We start from the raw sequence: 16721 nt of genomic DNA, 5'->3' as shown, positions 1-16721 counted from the left end.
AATTATTTCAGAAATTAACTTTTTAAACAATGTTAGAGAATTTGAAAAGATATCAACAGAGTTTGGTTTTGACCCAGGGTCGCATGAATTTTCACTGCCTATATTTATGTTATGTACGTTGTTGTAACTCCTAAGTATCCTATTTAAAGGAGCGTAATGTCCTAGATTAGATCGTGCGAACTTTGGAACAAATGGAGTATACTTTGTATATCTGGGCAATCTTCTAGGAATAGATATCGATAGATCTGACAAAACGTGTGGAGCGTCAATGTAACCATTCACCAGTTTATACAGAAACATGATGTCCAGCAGCTTTCTACGATGGAGTAGTGATTTTAGGTTTAACGCGCTTCGTGTGAAATAATAAGAGGATCCAACCGCTTTGTAGGAAGTTTCCATACTGTTCCATATTTGCCTACCTGATGGTCACAGTAGAAACTGAAGTAGCAAACGGTTCTGTTATCCATCAGGATATATTAGATATAGATAATTTAGGTGCTCTCACTCTTTAATCATTTTGGATTCCGTCTAAATTTTGCGAAATATAAAGCATAAAAACTTTTTGAGTTAAAACACTTTATCTGTTTATCCAAGGTTATCTTAATATACACACGTAATTATATAAAAAAACTGGTAAAAGAAAAGTAAAACGCCTGCCAAAAATATGCCGCAAAATATACTTACACATTATTTTAATTACATTGAGAAAACTCTTTTAATATCAACAATTTGTAAACCAATTTTAATCCCCTACTTAGCTCATACAGGATACATGTCAAGAAAACTTTTAGTTCACTTTTACGACTTCCCTATGCTCCCTTCTTCATGATTCCTGATCATAACCCTATATTTCTTTTCCTTAAATATGGTCACCACTCGAGATCTTACTTCCCCATGGGTTATCATTTTTTTCGATGAACCCAAAATAATATATTGTTAGGAACATCGCCAGGAAAAAAATTAAAAACCAACTTTTTATTAGCCGAAAACCTTAACTTTCCAAAATAAATTAACAGAATAACAATTAAACGCAAATGAGCAACAAAACTGGCAGAGTAACGCTCTTTACAAAGATCGGGAAATAACTACCCAGTAGTCGATCTACAGTGCCCTTTAATACGCCCACTTTTGATTCCACAGTTAATACCCTTATTTTACAATTTCTTTATTCTTACTATCATTCCTAACAATATGTTATATATAAAATTCTCGTGTCACAGTGTTAGTTACCGTACTCATCCGAAACGGCTTTACCGATATTCGCCAAATTTTATATGCATATTCAGTAGGTCTGAGAATCGTCTACTATCTATTTTTCATACCCCTAAGTGATAAGGGTTGTTCACCCTTAACATTTTTTTATGTATATGGCAACACAACGTTTGCCGGGTCAGCTAGTTATATCATATATTATAGCCTCAAGGCTAAGAATTCGCCATTGCACTATGAACATTAACATTGAATATTGAAATCTAGATTCTAGATTCAACTGCACATTTGACATTGACACGGTGACACCATTTATTAATACAAAATATTAATACAATAACAAATTTCACATGTTACCGATAATTTGTCAAAATATGGGCAATTCATGTTATTCCTAAAATAAGTAAAGTTATGACAGATTATTATTAACAGTAAAAGTCTATTCTCCATCTTTCCATCCTTTAGACTGAGAGGCAACATTTAAAAAAATATATATTATAGATTCGTGCTGTAAACTATTTATAGCCCTTTGCGAGATGAAATGTACATAAGAAAGGTCACACCGAAAAAAATATTTTAAGCTGTTTTACGTAATTATGACTTTAATGTTAGTAATTGATTTCGGTGGCGAATGTCACATTCACAATCACATTTAAGGTGCTGTTAAATTATATTCGGCCATTTTCCTGTTTTTCTTATCTCTTTTTATTATATTTGCCCAAGTCCTAAAAATATGCAACACCGTAACTGCACCGTAAAAGGACATAATTGGAGAGGCATTCTCTTTTATATTCTGACCCACAGATGACAACTACGAGTACAACAAAATCCTAAATGTATTTTCTACTTAATATGATATACAGTTACCAATACAAATAATACATCTACCACAAAGCATACCACAATTAGATTCTACGACCATCAAAGCTACGGGAACTGTGACGAATACTCAGACACAAAAAAAATTTGGGAATTTCATATATTTCTAGGATTTATGTGTAATGTACAAATTGATTTAGTCTCGCTATCGACGTACCACGTGCATTGCTTTGAATATTCAGTAGGAGCGGATGCCTCGAGCTTTTTGTTGCATAATGTCATTTTTGCATCGCTAAAATTGTCATACGCTGGCCTACGCCCGCGGCTTCGTACACGTTTACAATACATATCCAGTGGCAGCCCTTTCTTTTTAGGGGGAAACCTTCAAAAGGTACCCGTTGTCGTGGGAGAGGCACAGGGTTATGTGGGATTCTTATCGCACTAAAACCCCACGGTGGCCGTCCTCGGCGCTGCGTAGAGGACTACAGGATCTCCAACGGAACGCAACCGGAGTCCTTTTAACGCGGTGCCCCGTCGGGCTCTGCACAAGTGAGCTTGACGCTCGCCACACCGTCTGGTGTGCACGACGATATGCGACCACACATACCGCCGGCCATCCTGGGGTCGCTGGCCGGGCGGTTCGAACTCCCACTCTTGCCGTCTGCAACCCCGGAAGCCCCCTTTTAGTCGCCTCTTACGAAAGGCAAAGGACACCGTAGCCCTATTCTATTCCCGGAAGTACAGGGACACCAGTGGCGGCCCTAGCAAACAATTTAGGTGGTGTGACATCTCACGGTGGCGCTCCCTAGGCCCTGGCGACTTCGTTTGTAACTCGCACGCTATAGTTAAGGCACAGAATATGTACGTTGCAGACGAGTAGCTTAAGTTTTCGGCGGTCCTTAAATGACGGCGCCTTAGGACCGCGCCTTTATATAAATATGTATAGTGCATCTGTACTTCTTTCGGTCACTGCTGCCTATGGACGGTTTGGCAACATGAGATATCAATCATGTGTTTCAATATGTATTTTACTTGATTACGCTGTCGCCAAGGCCATCCTGTGAAATAGTATCGTAAGACAGAATAAGTTGCAGTGATGGTTATCACCATTAGCACCGTGTAATAACTTATTATGACAAGTTATGTCTTAAACTTATCCTTAACTTTCTTACTCATATCGGATAGTTGTTATGAAGACCCGCCTCATCAATGCGATCTGACGCGGAAAGGGCTCCAGGTTCGATCCCCGGCCAGACAGATTTCTGAATTTTCTCGGTCTCGATGTATATACCTTTATTAGTCTATGTATCTCCATGGCACGACACAGGGAATCCTAGTATATAGTATGAGTGTAGAATGCGTCTTATACATACGTTTATCTCTTTCTTTGATACATCGAGCAAACGTCAGAATGATTATGTTGACTCACAAGTACCGGCCTCGCTGACCACAAGACAAACACGTGAACAGAGGCTACAAAATCAAGTGTAATGAAAAGCAAATAGCTCCGAAATTCGATGCAACGAAATAAAAGGGATGACCTTTCCCTGATATTTGCTTAGGTCAGTGCGTAGGTCAGCTAGACGTAGACACTACGATAAGGGCTGCCGAGTTTTAAAAAACGACCTAATATAAAAAAATATATATCACTTTTACATGGACCAGAAACATACAGTAACTCTGGTAAGGTACTTGGTTACAACGAAAAGAGAAAAAAACAGGGCTATATCTTGGTGTCTCATTAGTGGGCAGGATATCCGAATATTGAGTGGGTCCTTGAGCTTACTCCACGAAGCTGCCCTTATACGTAAAGCAAAGCACGGATACTATACACGGATACTAATGGTTATGACCAATAACCCGATGGTGTTTCAAATGTTTTCAATTTCCAGAAAATATGTAGCTATGATAATGACAACTGGTAAAGGCTTAGGTGCCTTCCGAAGCGCACATGAAATTTAGCTAGTGTTTACACACCTAACCCACTCAACATTGCTTGGTTTTGTACGTTACTATCTACACAAGCCACATGGCGCCACGTCGTATTCAGATAAAAAATCAAAAATCATAGATTACTCTACAAGATAATTGCTCTGTATTCCTAGTTAAATGGCTTTTAATTGCGCCGCTCCCCGCGCCAGTATTTTCGTTGATTGGACGCTATTTTTCATCCCTTATTACTTTATTAGCACAATATTTCGATGCGATTTAGGTATTACAGCTCCGTACGATTGCGAACTCCGGCGACAACACTGCAATATTTAGTTATATTTTGTAATTTTTACAGATTCTTCTTAATCCGAATAATTTAGGGAAAAGTCATAGGGCCACGAGAAACCACAAGGAAAGATCCTTCACATCGACAGATATTAATCTTTGTCACACATTATTATTGAAATCAATTAGACTATACGCTATCACACTGGTATAGTTCAGGTTTACTTCACACACATTGAAAGGTGGTTGGACAGTAGAAGCACCACCGCTACATTTATTTATAGTGTGAACCAATTCGGTGCAAAGTTGTAATAAAAACGTGTTCCTTTGCTCTTATAACAAATAGTTATGTTTTTATGAGGTCGAGATATAAACTTCAATCATTTGTCCAAATTCATTATAATGAAATAGGTGAATAGAATAGATATTAATAATTCGAATATCAACACATGCGAGGAGAATTTAGTCCTCAGAGGAAGCATCTTGTCTATACCCGACCACAAAAAGAAAATCGATTTAATTTTGATTGCAGATATAAGACGGCAATAACCTTAGATAGGTTACAACTTACAAGCTCATTTGCTTCCAGTACATAAAAGAAAATCTGAGCTACAGATATGAACACAAAGGATTTTAAAAACAAGATATTCGTTGAATGCAAGTGTGGCGCTTCAGGCGATATTTGCTCCCGTCGTCCAAGTTTTCGCGCACCAGTCGCCAACAAAAGCTTGAAGCCTTCAGGACTTTTCGCTTTAAGCTCCTACCAATTCGCTCCTTTGTTGATTTTCACTTGTGAAATATTCCCCTTTGTATTCCCGACTGTTATTCAATTTTCAGTTTTTCAAGTTACGAGCTTGCTTGGAGATATGCTATTTAAGCATAGTTTGACAAAGCTGATTGCGCTCTCATTGATAAAGTTCGTGTTCGAAATGCAACAAATTCTGAATCACAGTCGACAATACCACTAAAAAATTTATTTTTTATTTTTATCTCAGTTTTAGTTTAAGTTCTAAGAACTTGATCATGGTGAGGTAATAGCGTACGAGCATGTAGTCTCTCTGATGCTAATTGCTCATTGTCTAAAACTAATATCTGTATTAAAATTTATAAGCAATTGTAGTTCTTCCTAAGGTCGACCAGAGACTGGTTGCAAGTCCTGAGGATTAAATTATAATGTCTAGCGTGATTATCTCTTCCTTGCCGCGATAGAAGGCACTACACAAAATTAAATGTAAGAACGAAATGGAGACCTGAACTAACCCGAACAAACACGAAGGGTTCTACTACTTTTAATGTATAGAAATTTAATCAATTTAATTTAAAACTACTAAAAAAAATAGGTAAATTGTTTTTTTTTACATTTAACCTAACGATAAGACAGGCGGGCTACCTGATGGAAAGCAGTCGTTTATGGACATTTGCAACACCAGAAAAGTCGTCAAGGCTTTAAAGGAGAGCTCTTTTTACACAGTACATAATCAGGTGTTACAAAATTTGGATAAATTCTGCTAACAATACGGTAGCATGCAAATGAAATAGTTGTCATACAATACAATCATCAAAAAATGTCAATAGAATCAGTTGCATAGAAAATTATTAGTTAAAAGTCATTTATATCTTTTTTTTTTATATAATATAAGAGTAGCAGACGAGCATGCAGTCCACCTGATGGTAAGTGGCTACTGCCGCCCATGGACATCTGTAATCAACTCCAGATAGGATTAGATATTCCTACCTGAGGTCGGCCACAGATGCGGTGCTACCCCTGAGGACTAAGCTGGAACGCCTCGGAAAAGTCTGTCTCCCTTACCACACCGAACCATTTCCGAATTTATAGTTAATCTGATAGTTCCGTTAGTTAACCATCATCATTTTTTACTAACCAATTCAACAATTTATCTTAACAAGAACTGTAACGAACCTCAACAGGCAACAATTGGTTAAGATTGATTATTGCGTCTTATCACTGTCTTAAATACCCAAATATGAAGACACATGTACAAACTCCGATACGAGGATCCGTTATCATCAGTTATAAAGCATAATTAAGCCCGGAGCGCGAGTCGCCGCTTTAATCCGGTAATAAAGAAAAACTCCGGCGACTAATTGTTATAAACTGAGCAAACATGCAAATAGCAGCACTTCCTCGCACTTTTAATTCAAATTATCTCGACGGACTCGCAGGCCCGGATTAAGGCGCTTGCTACACCGGGAACTATCTAAATCTATACTAATAAATAACATTGTTGCTGTTTGTAATGCCAAATAGCTTGTTACTAATAATATTTATTTTCGTCTGTCTGTTCGTCTGTCTGTCTGTTTGTTTCGGAAAACCCCTAAAACGACTGGGTTTTGAAGGAACTTCCACTGGCAGTTAATTGTTATAAGGAGTGTTTAAAAAAAATAATACTTACTCAAATTAAAACGAAATGTCTAGAATATTTACACTTTTAAACGCGCTCGTATTGGACATGCTGTTTACGCCGTTTTCCAACGAAATATATTGAGCGCCGACTCAGAAATATGTACTAAACTAACATTTAATTCAATTATTTTTCAATTTGTAGTGACATAGAATTATTTTAATTTAAGGAAATTAAAACAAATAATTCCGTTGTATAATTTCTACAGTGTCAATGTCACTTTGATATTTATGTTACGTTAGAACACAACATATATCTACCTCAAATCATCAATACATAACGCTTAGATGCATAGTTAATTAATTAAAATATGCACAATCTAGGAAAATATCTAGACGATCTAGTCAGTCGTGTCTTAGTAACCTAATCTTGTGTTTATCGCGATTAATATCAACGAACATTTTTAAATTTGGTAATTACCTAATGTAAGTTTAATCATAACATTTCAAAAATGGATGTCATCAATTAGGAATAAAATTAATATGAATCTATTAAATTTAAAAAAAAACCTATATGATTTATACCGTGACAGAGAACCACTTCACCAAGCTCCACTACCCCTTGTTCTGTGACTTTTTGGACAATTTAGGAGCTGGTAACTCCTAAATTATAATCTGCCACGAGTTTATGTCATAGTTCCTAAATTTATTCGAAGATGGTAGAACCCTTTGTGGTTCCACTCCGGCGGCACCACCGCCACACCTATTTCTGCCTCATAACAGCAATGTTAAGCACTCCTGTGTTCTGGTTTTAAGGGTGTGATAAGGGAGACATATTGTTCCGAGGACTTCCAGTTTAGCCTGGGGTAGCGGCGCGCCTGTGGCCGACCTCAGATATCTGATCCTACGAGTATCTGGGGTTGATTACAGATGTCCATAGGCGGCAGTAACCACTAACTGCTTAGTAGCTACTTTTAGTCTGTTACTTCTATATTATGAATAATAGTCATTATTATGTTATTTATATCTTATGTTACACATAAGGATGTAAGAGGCAGTAACTGCCAGTAATGGAGCTAGAGTTGCTTAGCATGCAGCGAGCGTGCGACTGCTCAGTCCGCTGGCGTACAAATAGTCAACACACGGTAACCACTGCTTCAATATGACGGTCGTTTTATTGAAGCAGTGGTTACCGTATCGTTAAGGATTGCATAATAAAAGGCAGTCATTGCCTAATGGTTAGAAACTAGGCCTCTTTGTCAGAGGTCCGAGGTTCGAATCCTAGAATACAATAGATCCTAGAGTCCTAAAGATTGAGTTTGAAAGTTATGTGCGTATACAAAAGTAAATAATATTTTTGTGTTTAAAGACGTAAAGGATGAACGAAAACATGTTGAGGAAATCTGCGTGCCTGAGAATCCTTAAAAACATCAAGGGTTTACTAGAGGTACCTAGTATACCAAACCGTATTTGGCCATTTGTGAACTATGCCCTTAATCCCTCTCACTTCGCGAAGAAATCCGTGCCCGACACCAGGACAAGAATGGGTTGACGACTTCCAAGGCATTTTCAATAACTTTTTGAATAATTTCGTATTTTTAAATAGGTCAACCATATTTAAACAACATTCATACCATATACATTTCATTTATACAACACATCCTTTTAAAGTGAAATAGAGTAAAATAAAATATATTTTTCCGGACAACCACAAACTCTAATGTACTCGGTATCTACTTAGCATTCACCAGAGGGCGCTGTGAGCAATCCGTTGTTTGCGAGGACATACAGCGGTTTAACCGACCAGTTAAATAAATACTGCTGTTTTAAATTCACCGTGTTATCTAAAATAGGGGTTGTTTTGAACCAATAATGTTTTCCTATTTGTGTTGTTATTGGTGAGAAATAAAATAAAATTTGAATTGATTTATAGATAGATAAGGAATTCTAAGTTGTCTTGGACAAACACCTAAATAAGCATACACTTAAACGCTCTCTACACTCACAGCCCCACACTAGGATTCCCTGTTTCGTGGGTGCCATGGACACACACATAGACAAATACACAAACACCCAGACCCAGAAACAGAACATCAGTTAGATATCTGTCTGGCCGGGGATCGAACCCGGGACCCTTTGCGCGTCAAACCGGTATGGTGGCCGCTCCGCCACGCGAGGCGTCACTCAGGTACGTAACGTACATCTAAATTCATCCATCAATTTTCTGTCTAATTAAAAAACTTATGCCCATGGCAGAATAACATTGCCAACATTTTTTGATCATAAATGGACATCAAACGAGCATGCAGCCCACTTGATGGTAAATGGCTACTGCCACCCATAGACATCTGTAATCAAGTCACGATAATATAAGATTCCTACCTGAGATCGTCTACAGAAATTTGAAACGCCTCGGATAAGCGTGTCTCCTTTACCAAACACCTCAAAGCAGAGCCCAAAAGCGCTTAGCACCACTATTATTAGGTAGGTATAGTTAGTTGTGGCAATGGTGCCTCCAGAATCCACAAAGGGTTCTACACCTGACAAGGAATTCGAAACTTGTAACGTTTCATCATCAACAACCCATTACTGTCCCACTGCTTGGCACGGGTCTCCTCTCAGAATGAGAAGAATTAGGCCATAGTCTACCGCGCTGGCCAAGTGCGTGTTGGTAGACTTCACATACCTTTGAAAACTATTTTCTCAGGTTTCCTCACGATGTTTTCCTTCACCGTTTAGCAAGTGATAATTAATTTCTAATACGCACATAACTTTGAAAAATTAGTGATGCGTGGGTGGAATTTGAATCTTTGACCCCTCGATCGAGAGGCCGAGTTTCTTAACCACTAGGCTATCACTGCCCAGTGTGACGTTTAAAGTGGCGTAAAGTATTTTTGCATCCTTACCTCTCCCTACAACACAGCTTTTTAAACTGATACAAGAAATAATTGAGGCTTTGATGATACCATCGTCAAACCTCGTCGAGTTAGTGGGGTGTCGTAGACCAGTTCTGCCATCTCATTAAAAAATGTACAGCGCAACATGCTATTTTAAAATGACAATTATTTTTACCCGACTGCCAAGGAAGGGTTATGTTTTTCGCGCGTATCTTGTATGTTTGTCTTTCTTTATTTGATCCGATCTAACAAACGGCTGGATGAATTTCAACAGTTAAGGTGTCATTATATTTGTCTCAATGACCCGAGTGTCCTTAGATAGGTGTTAGTAAAAAAAAATCAAAACGGCGGATTTTTGGCGCGAAAAAGTAACACATTTAAAAAAAAAAGTTAACCGAACCTATCGTGTAGGGTATCAAATGAAAGGAAATTAAACGGAGATTATAAAAACATATTTGTATATATATAAAACAGCAAGGTGACTGACTGACTGACTAACTAAATGACTTTTTCATTTTTCAGAAATCAACGTACAGCCTAAACCAAGGGCCTTACAGTTCTGAAATTTTGCACATAGGTTCTCTATATAGCGTGAATAAGTACTAAGAAAGGTCTTTTGGAAATTCTACCCTTAAGAGGGTAAAATAGGGAAAAACAGTTTTATTGAAATCCTTTAATTTTGAAGCAACTGCTATAAAATTTTGTATTTGGCGTTGTGGATAGGAACAAGGACGCACTTATTTATCCTCCTCCGAAAAATCAACCCCGTAGAGGGTTAAATAAGGGTTAAAAGTTCATCTGAACAACCGTCAATTTTGAAGCAAACACTATGAAATTTTGTATCAAGCTTGTTGGATAGAAATAATGAAATTCTACCTCTAACGAGGTAAAATAATGACCGAAACTTTGAATTACTGAAGTTATATATTTTATAGACCTTAAATGGTGAATTTTTCTCGCGAAATAGTAACACGTTTCAAAAAAAATTAACCAAACCTATCGAGTAGGGTGTCAAAATAAAGGAAATTGAGAGGATATTACACATACATTATATAATTGAAGCAGTCACCTACTATGAATCTTTGTATTGGCTTTCTGGATAAAAATAATGAAATACGTATTTCACTGCTTTTGGAAATTTTACTTCCGCCTTTTAGGTGCAGTCGGGTTTTTGGTTTTTTAAATTAATTACTTGTTCTGTTAAATAAATGCGACCACCATCGTTTTTTATTAATTAAAGAAATTTGTTATTTGTATCAAAATTCCAAAATTGTTACATTGCCACAGATGATCAATGTGTGTCGAGGACAGAAGTCAAATTATAAGATCTGATGTAAATTATGCAAGATTATCGCTTGTAGCGTGATATGCATCAAGTCCAAACTTTAGGTCTAGGTCATTTCGCTCATATAAGACCAAAACAAACAGCCAGTGCCGCAGTAACAGGATTACCTTACAAATTATCGATAACGTATCACAGTTATAACCAAATCTCTCCCTTGGTTTGCGAGAACTTGGTAAACTAACCAAGTTGAGCTAGCAAACAGAAGCAGAAGTGTCAATCGTTTTTGTTAAACAGTTACAAGTCGGTTACAACACTGTACCTAGCTTTCAACATCAATGCAATACTTAGTAAGAACGCACTCTCGTATGAACATGCGACAAGGTGTATGTTTCCGTGAGTGTATCTAATTTGACTACAAGTGAGTGATGTACGAACTTATCATATGTTTTATTTTAAGAAAGTGTCAGTGTTTGTGAACTAAGATACACGTTCTGAGGCGAGATCGAGCAGACTTACCTGTTAGTCGATACTACCCGTATAGTAGTATATGAAAGGTGCTTTCTACGAAGCCATGGTGTTACTAGTGTAATGAACATTCTACTATCATAGTAGATAGTGAAAATTGCGATAAACATTGTTAAAAAACGCTTAACGAAGATATCTCTGAGAGATCTGAGCAAATGTGAAGAGTTAGTATTTTTTGATGATATCACAATATCAAAAAATATTTGATACCTACACGAATGGTAACAGGTATCTTAAATGCAAACATATTAATGATAAAAATCTTATTGAACATCTTGTAACTTAATTACGTATTAAATAAGTAAGATATTGAAATAAAATGCAAATAATCCTCAAAATAACTACCAGTTAACATTTGATTAGATTACTTTGACTGCGGTAACGGTGTTTAATTAAATGGAGACAGTTTAATTTTATAGAAATTAAAAGACCATAATAAATATGTTTTTATTTGCAATCGCAACGTAAACACACCGGTAAAAACTTTTTAAAATGTGTGATAAATGTGCAAATGATATAAACCAACATTAATGTCAATGTTAATAAGCTCGCTAAATATACAAAAAGTACAAAATGCATATAAGATTAACGCCTGAATGCTATATATAGAGATACGCTATAGATAAAGAGCTTTACATCGCAAGCGGTAGAGATCTTAAAGCAATATTTAACGTGGGATTTAAACAGCACTTAGAATTCGTAATAGAATTTCATACCAGAACACGGATTATAAGTTTCAAGGTAGAATTTAGCCTAAATACGACGAGAGTATTAAGTGTTAAGAAGCAACATTTATCAAACAGACTGATATTAACCAACGGAAATACGCAACAAAAATGAAGATGACAACAAGGTTTACATCATCAAAACATATTTGGTGACCTAGTACAACAAATCTCTATTGAAGAGAAATCAGCCAAAACGGCGCAAATTTGAAAATAACTGTTAAAGGACAAAGCACCAAAATGAAGAAAGGATCGAAATTCACATATTCGAAATTGCTAGTTCTCCTATGGGTGAGTGCGGGGTCCTCCACGTTGGAGTCATCCACGCCGGTGGTCGTCACCCAGCAAGGCAGGCTCCGTGGCCTCCGCAGCATCATGGGCCAGAACCGCTACTACAGCATACCATATGCAACCGCTGAAAGGTTTCAGGTATATCTCTTGTGTAATATAAAATAGATTATGCAAGGTAAATCTTTCAGATGGGCCTTCAGGGCAAATCATCATCATCATTTTTATAAAAAGTAAAACTGTATCATTAGACTTTTTAAAATCTATTTCCCTAGCAAATTAACTTTTTCCTAGAATCAAACAAGTTAATTTGGGAAAAAATAAGAAACTGTATTAATCATATTTATTAATAATATTATCTTGTTTTTGCAAATATTGATTGAATTACAAATAATTAATCAGGTAAGTACACCTGATTAAGGTATCAGGTAAGTATACCTGTAGTGATCAGGTAAGTATACCTGATTAATTATTTGTAATTTTATAAATGTTCTTGTAAAAACGTGCTTTACATAATGTGACATTTAATATTTAATATTTTTGCGAAAAAATACACACAATACACATAAGTCAAAAATAAAAGGTTGTACAATAGCAACGGATCTGTGCCCGACCTAGCGCAGGAATGTTATCTTATCTGGGGTTGAATGCAGATGTCCATGGGCGGCAGTAGAGACTTACCATCAGATGTACCTACTGCATGCTAATTTGTTAGACAAAAAATCTTTGAATGTTAATAATATACTTGTCACGGTGATTTCATACCTGATAATTTATTATTATCTTTTTAAACATATTTGTTTCTAACTTAAATTATTAGATATTATAAGTATGTCAATTGGATTGTATTGGAAACTTTTGTGGCCGATGAGATCACCCATTATTTTGTGCATTAGATAATTGTACCTATACCATTTCTAATTCAGCAGAAGCTAATAAATAAAATTAATACTAAATGGAAATGCATTGTAGACATAGATACATAATAATGAATACACAAAAAACAAGAACCAGGATAGAAATCTAAATTCACCATTTAGACATCTATCTGGCTGGAAATCGAACTCGGAAGCCACTGTGGTCAGATCAGCATCGTGACCGCCACGCGGGTCGTCAGTCGTCATTGAAATAAACCTATTTACTTCTGGACTCACTTCAAAGGCTCTTATTTTAAAATTTCAGCTCCCAAAGGACCCACCAAGCTGGGAAGGTATATATGATGCATTTAACCCAGTAAGAAGCTGTCTCCAAAATCTGTCCGTCTTTGTGATAGGGTACGAAGATTGTTTGGTTCTTGATGTGTACACACCAGAATCTATTCAGTCATCACATAAATTGCCTGTAATGGTATTTATACACGGCGGTGCTTATTATTATGGAGGGAAGACATTGTACAATCCAGAATTTATAGTCACCAAAAATGTAATTGTCGTGTCCGTCAATTATCGTATCGGAGTTCACGGATTCCTGTGTCTTAATGGAATCTCCAACCTCGGACTTAGAGACCAAGTGGCTGCCATGAAATGGGTACAAAAAAACATAGCCGCGTTCGGTGGCGACCCAGATAACGTAACATTGTGCGGACAGAGCGCTGGCGCAGCGGCAGTCTCCATGCACTTTCTTTCCAAAGAAAGCAAGGGATTGTTCCATAAAGCCATTCTCATGAGTGGAAACGCTTTAGTTCCGTGGGCGTTCAACTTAGAATCCTTTACACCAGCATTAGAAGACGCTCGAAAACTTGGCAACGCGTGCACAGAGGAAGATGTGTATAACACCTTTCTAAACGCACCTATCGATAAACTCGTCAGAGCAACTGTGGGCACATCGGTCAATCCAAGATATTTCAAGTATACTCCTTGCGTAGACACCAATTCGACTTATCCGTTCTTTACTGATAAACCGTACAACATCATGAAATCAGGAATTTTTAACAAAGTGCCGACAATGATGGGCAACACTGACTCTGAAGGCTTAACCTTTTACGGACTCGCCGACCGTGACACTTTCGAACAACTCGATAGAAATTTCGTGGAAAGAATAAGTTCTACCTTTTCCTGGTGTTCGGATAAGGATAGACGAATAATAGGAAAGATGATCCGTTCGTATTACTTCGGACGAAAACCTATAACACCGAAGTCTATTCGTGGTTTTCTGAACTATTATTCTGATACGATTGCGTATGGAACTAATTATGCGTATTCAAAGCTGCTGACGAGGCTATCGGACCAACCAGTGTACAACTACTACTTCTCGTACACTGGAGACAGGAGCTACCTAAACATATTGTCTGGTCTCCAAATGAAAGGAGCTGCTCATGGTGACGAGCTGTTTTACTTATTCAAGCCGGTTGGTCTGCCGCTCTTACTATCAAATGCAGATAAACTTATAGTCGACCGGATAACAACTTTATTTTCAAATTTCATGAAGTTTGGGTAAGTTACCAAGCATAACGCCACCTGACATTACTGAACCTTACTAAAACAACATTGCATTATAAAAAAAAAACTTTTAACACCGATAACAATCACCATACAATATCAATACAATGCCGCTTCAAAGTACATGTTTTATTGTAACGAAATTAGTAAACGAGCATTTACTCGTATAGCTCATTTGATGTTAAGTGTCCGCCGCTACCTGTGGTCGATCAAGGAAACACTCTGCCTACGGAACTAAGAACGGAAACTAAGTTGGGATGCCTCAAATTTTTATCTTTACTCCCTTCATACAAAAAAGAGTAATGGTATAATTATGTTATCAGTAAAAAAATCAAAATACTTGGTAAAACGCTGCCAAATCTCATACTGTCCTATCACCATTATCAATACGATGTTTAATGTATATTGTATTTACAGAAACCCAACACCGAAAAGAACAAAATTATTGCCGATAATCTGGCCAACAGCAGCTGTAAACGCCAGCAACACGCTTAGACTGGACAGGAAGCTCTCCATCATCGAAGACCCTCAGGACAACTTCCTCCTCAGGCTATTGTGCGAGTATGGTGAAAGTGGGCACGTTCCCTGTGATAGTGCCGAAAAGTGCCGTCGGAGAAAAAGGAAAAATAACCAGTGTTAGATATGTAGAATAATACATAAGGGTAGCAATATAATCATTCTGCAGGGTTTTTAAGTAACTATGATTAAATATAATATAGGCCAAAGATATATGTAGATATAATCTTTCTTTTAATTGCCTTTATAAACATCCCAACAATATATTTTTTTATCTAAAAGATAGAGTAGCAACAAGCGGGCATTCCACCGTTAGTTAGTGATCATTGCCGTCCGGCCGTACGAATGCAATATTCGTAACCAACCCGACCACAAATGTTGCCACTCCTGAAGGGATAAAATGTACCAAAATGTAAGAATTGCTTCGCCCTAGAAATAAATGGTGCGATAGAAGGTCCTCCCTGGTCGAATTATTAGCTACCTACTGAAACATTGTAAGAGTGTAGATCTCGACCATCAATATGTTTGTTAATCGTTAATTTGTCCCTCACTTACTATTACAAAATTAAAAATAATTACTCTACATTCATTATGGAAATTCAGATAAAGTCAGAATTTGTTGAATGAAATTATTAACGCAATCGTGATATTATACTTGTTATTTTAGTGTAAGAGACAGTTTTGTCACTTGTTGTCCTTTAAGTATCTTTCATAGAAAATTTATGTTGACAAGAAGTTTAAGATAAACTCTATAATTTTATGTTCCGTACAAAAACAATGACCTCATTTACTAAGTAGATACTTCTTTAACATAAAAAGGCGCATAAGGACTACATAATCAGTATCCTTGTACTTATTTTAGATTTTACAATGCATGCAAAACAATAAATTATGAACAAAAAATAAACAGATAAAATAACCTAATGTTCTTTGCTTCATCGTCACATCTTATTAATTGTTTACTGCTTCCTTCTCGTGGAGTTACATTATATTAAAAACTTTGTCAAACTTTCCTGCAATCCGTTAAATTCCACTTATTTCATTATGACAAATCGTTATCATTTGAACTTATAGAAAGCGAGTGTGCATCAGAAATTAAGAATACACTATTTAAGGACGTTCCATTTAAATCGGGTAAAAACCTAGTTTTTTACAATATATCTAGAGGTAGCATACACGCAGGTAGTCCATCTGATGCTAAATGTCTACTGACCCCCATGATATCAGGATATCAGCTGGCATCAACCCAGGTAAGAGTCCTACCTGATGTCGACCATAGAGTCAAGCCACAAATTAATCTACCATTTTAAATTACGTAGATATCGGTTGAGCTGGTTGAAAATAGCGCATACGAACACAGTGACACTTAATTTATACATTTACATAAATAAGAGAACTGACTTGCAACTAACAAGTTACGCCCAAAAGCTGAATAGAGAC

At 36.8% G+C, this 16721-nt stretch overlaps 1 protein-coding gene across 1 annotated transcript; it reads left to right on the top strand.

The window, feature by feature from the left end:
• The first annotated feature begins 11663 nt into the window (after positions 1–11663).
• cce-3 (carboxyl/cholinesterase 3) lies at positions 11664–16158 on the top strand. The gene is made up of 3 exons (XM_073086513.1): positions 11664–12468; positions 13510–14759; positions 15183–16158. The coding sequence occupies exons 1-3, from the start codon at positions 12280–12282 to the stop codon at positions 15403–15405; spliced, it is 1662 nt and encodes a 553-aa protein (XP_072942614.1). The 5' UTR covers positions 11664–12279; the 3' UTR covers positions 15406–16158.
• Positions 16159–16721: the final 563 nt, after the last annotated feature.

Source organism: Epargyreus clarus, unplaced genomic scaffold, assembly GCF_041222505.1.
Source record: "Epargyreus clarus isolate Ecla_fem2 unplaced genomic scaffold, WU_Ecla_fem_2.2 ptg000024l, whole genome shotgun sequence".
NCBI classification, from domain to species: Eukaryota; Metazoa; Arthropoda; class Insecta; order Lepidoptera; family Hesperiidae; genus Epargyreus; species Epargyreus clarus.
The sequence above is the reverse complement of the archived record's forward strand: the minus strand, read 5'-3'. Positions and strand labels throughout refer to the sequence as shown.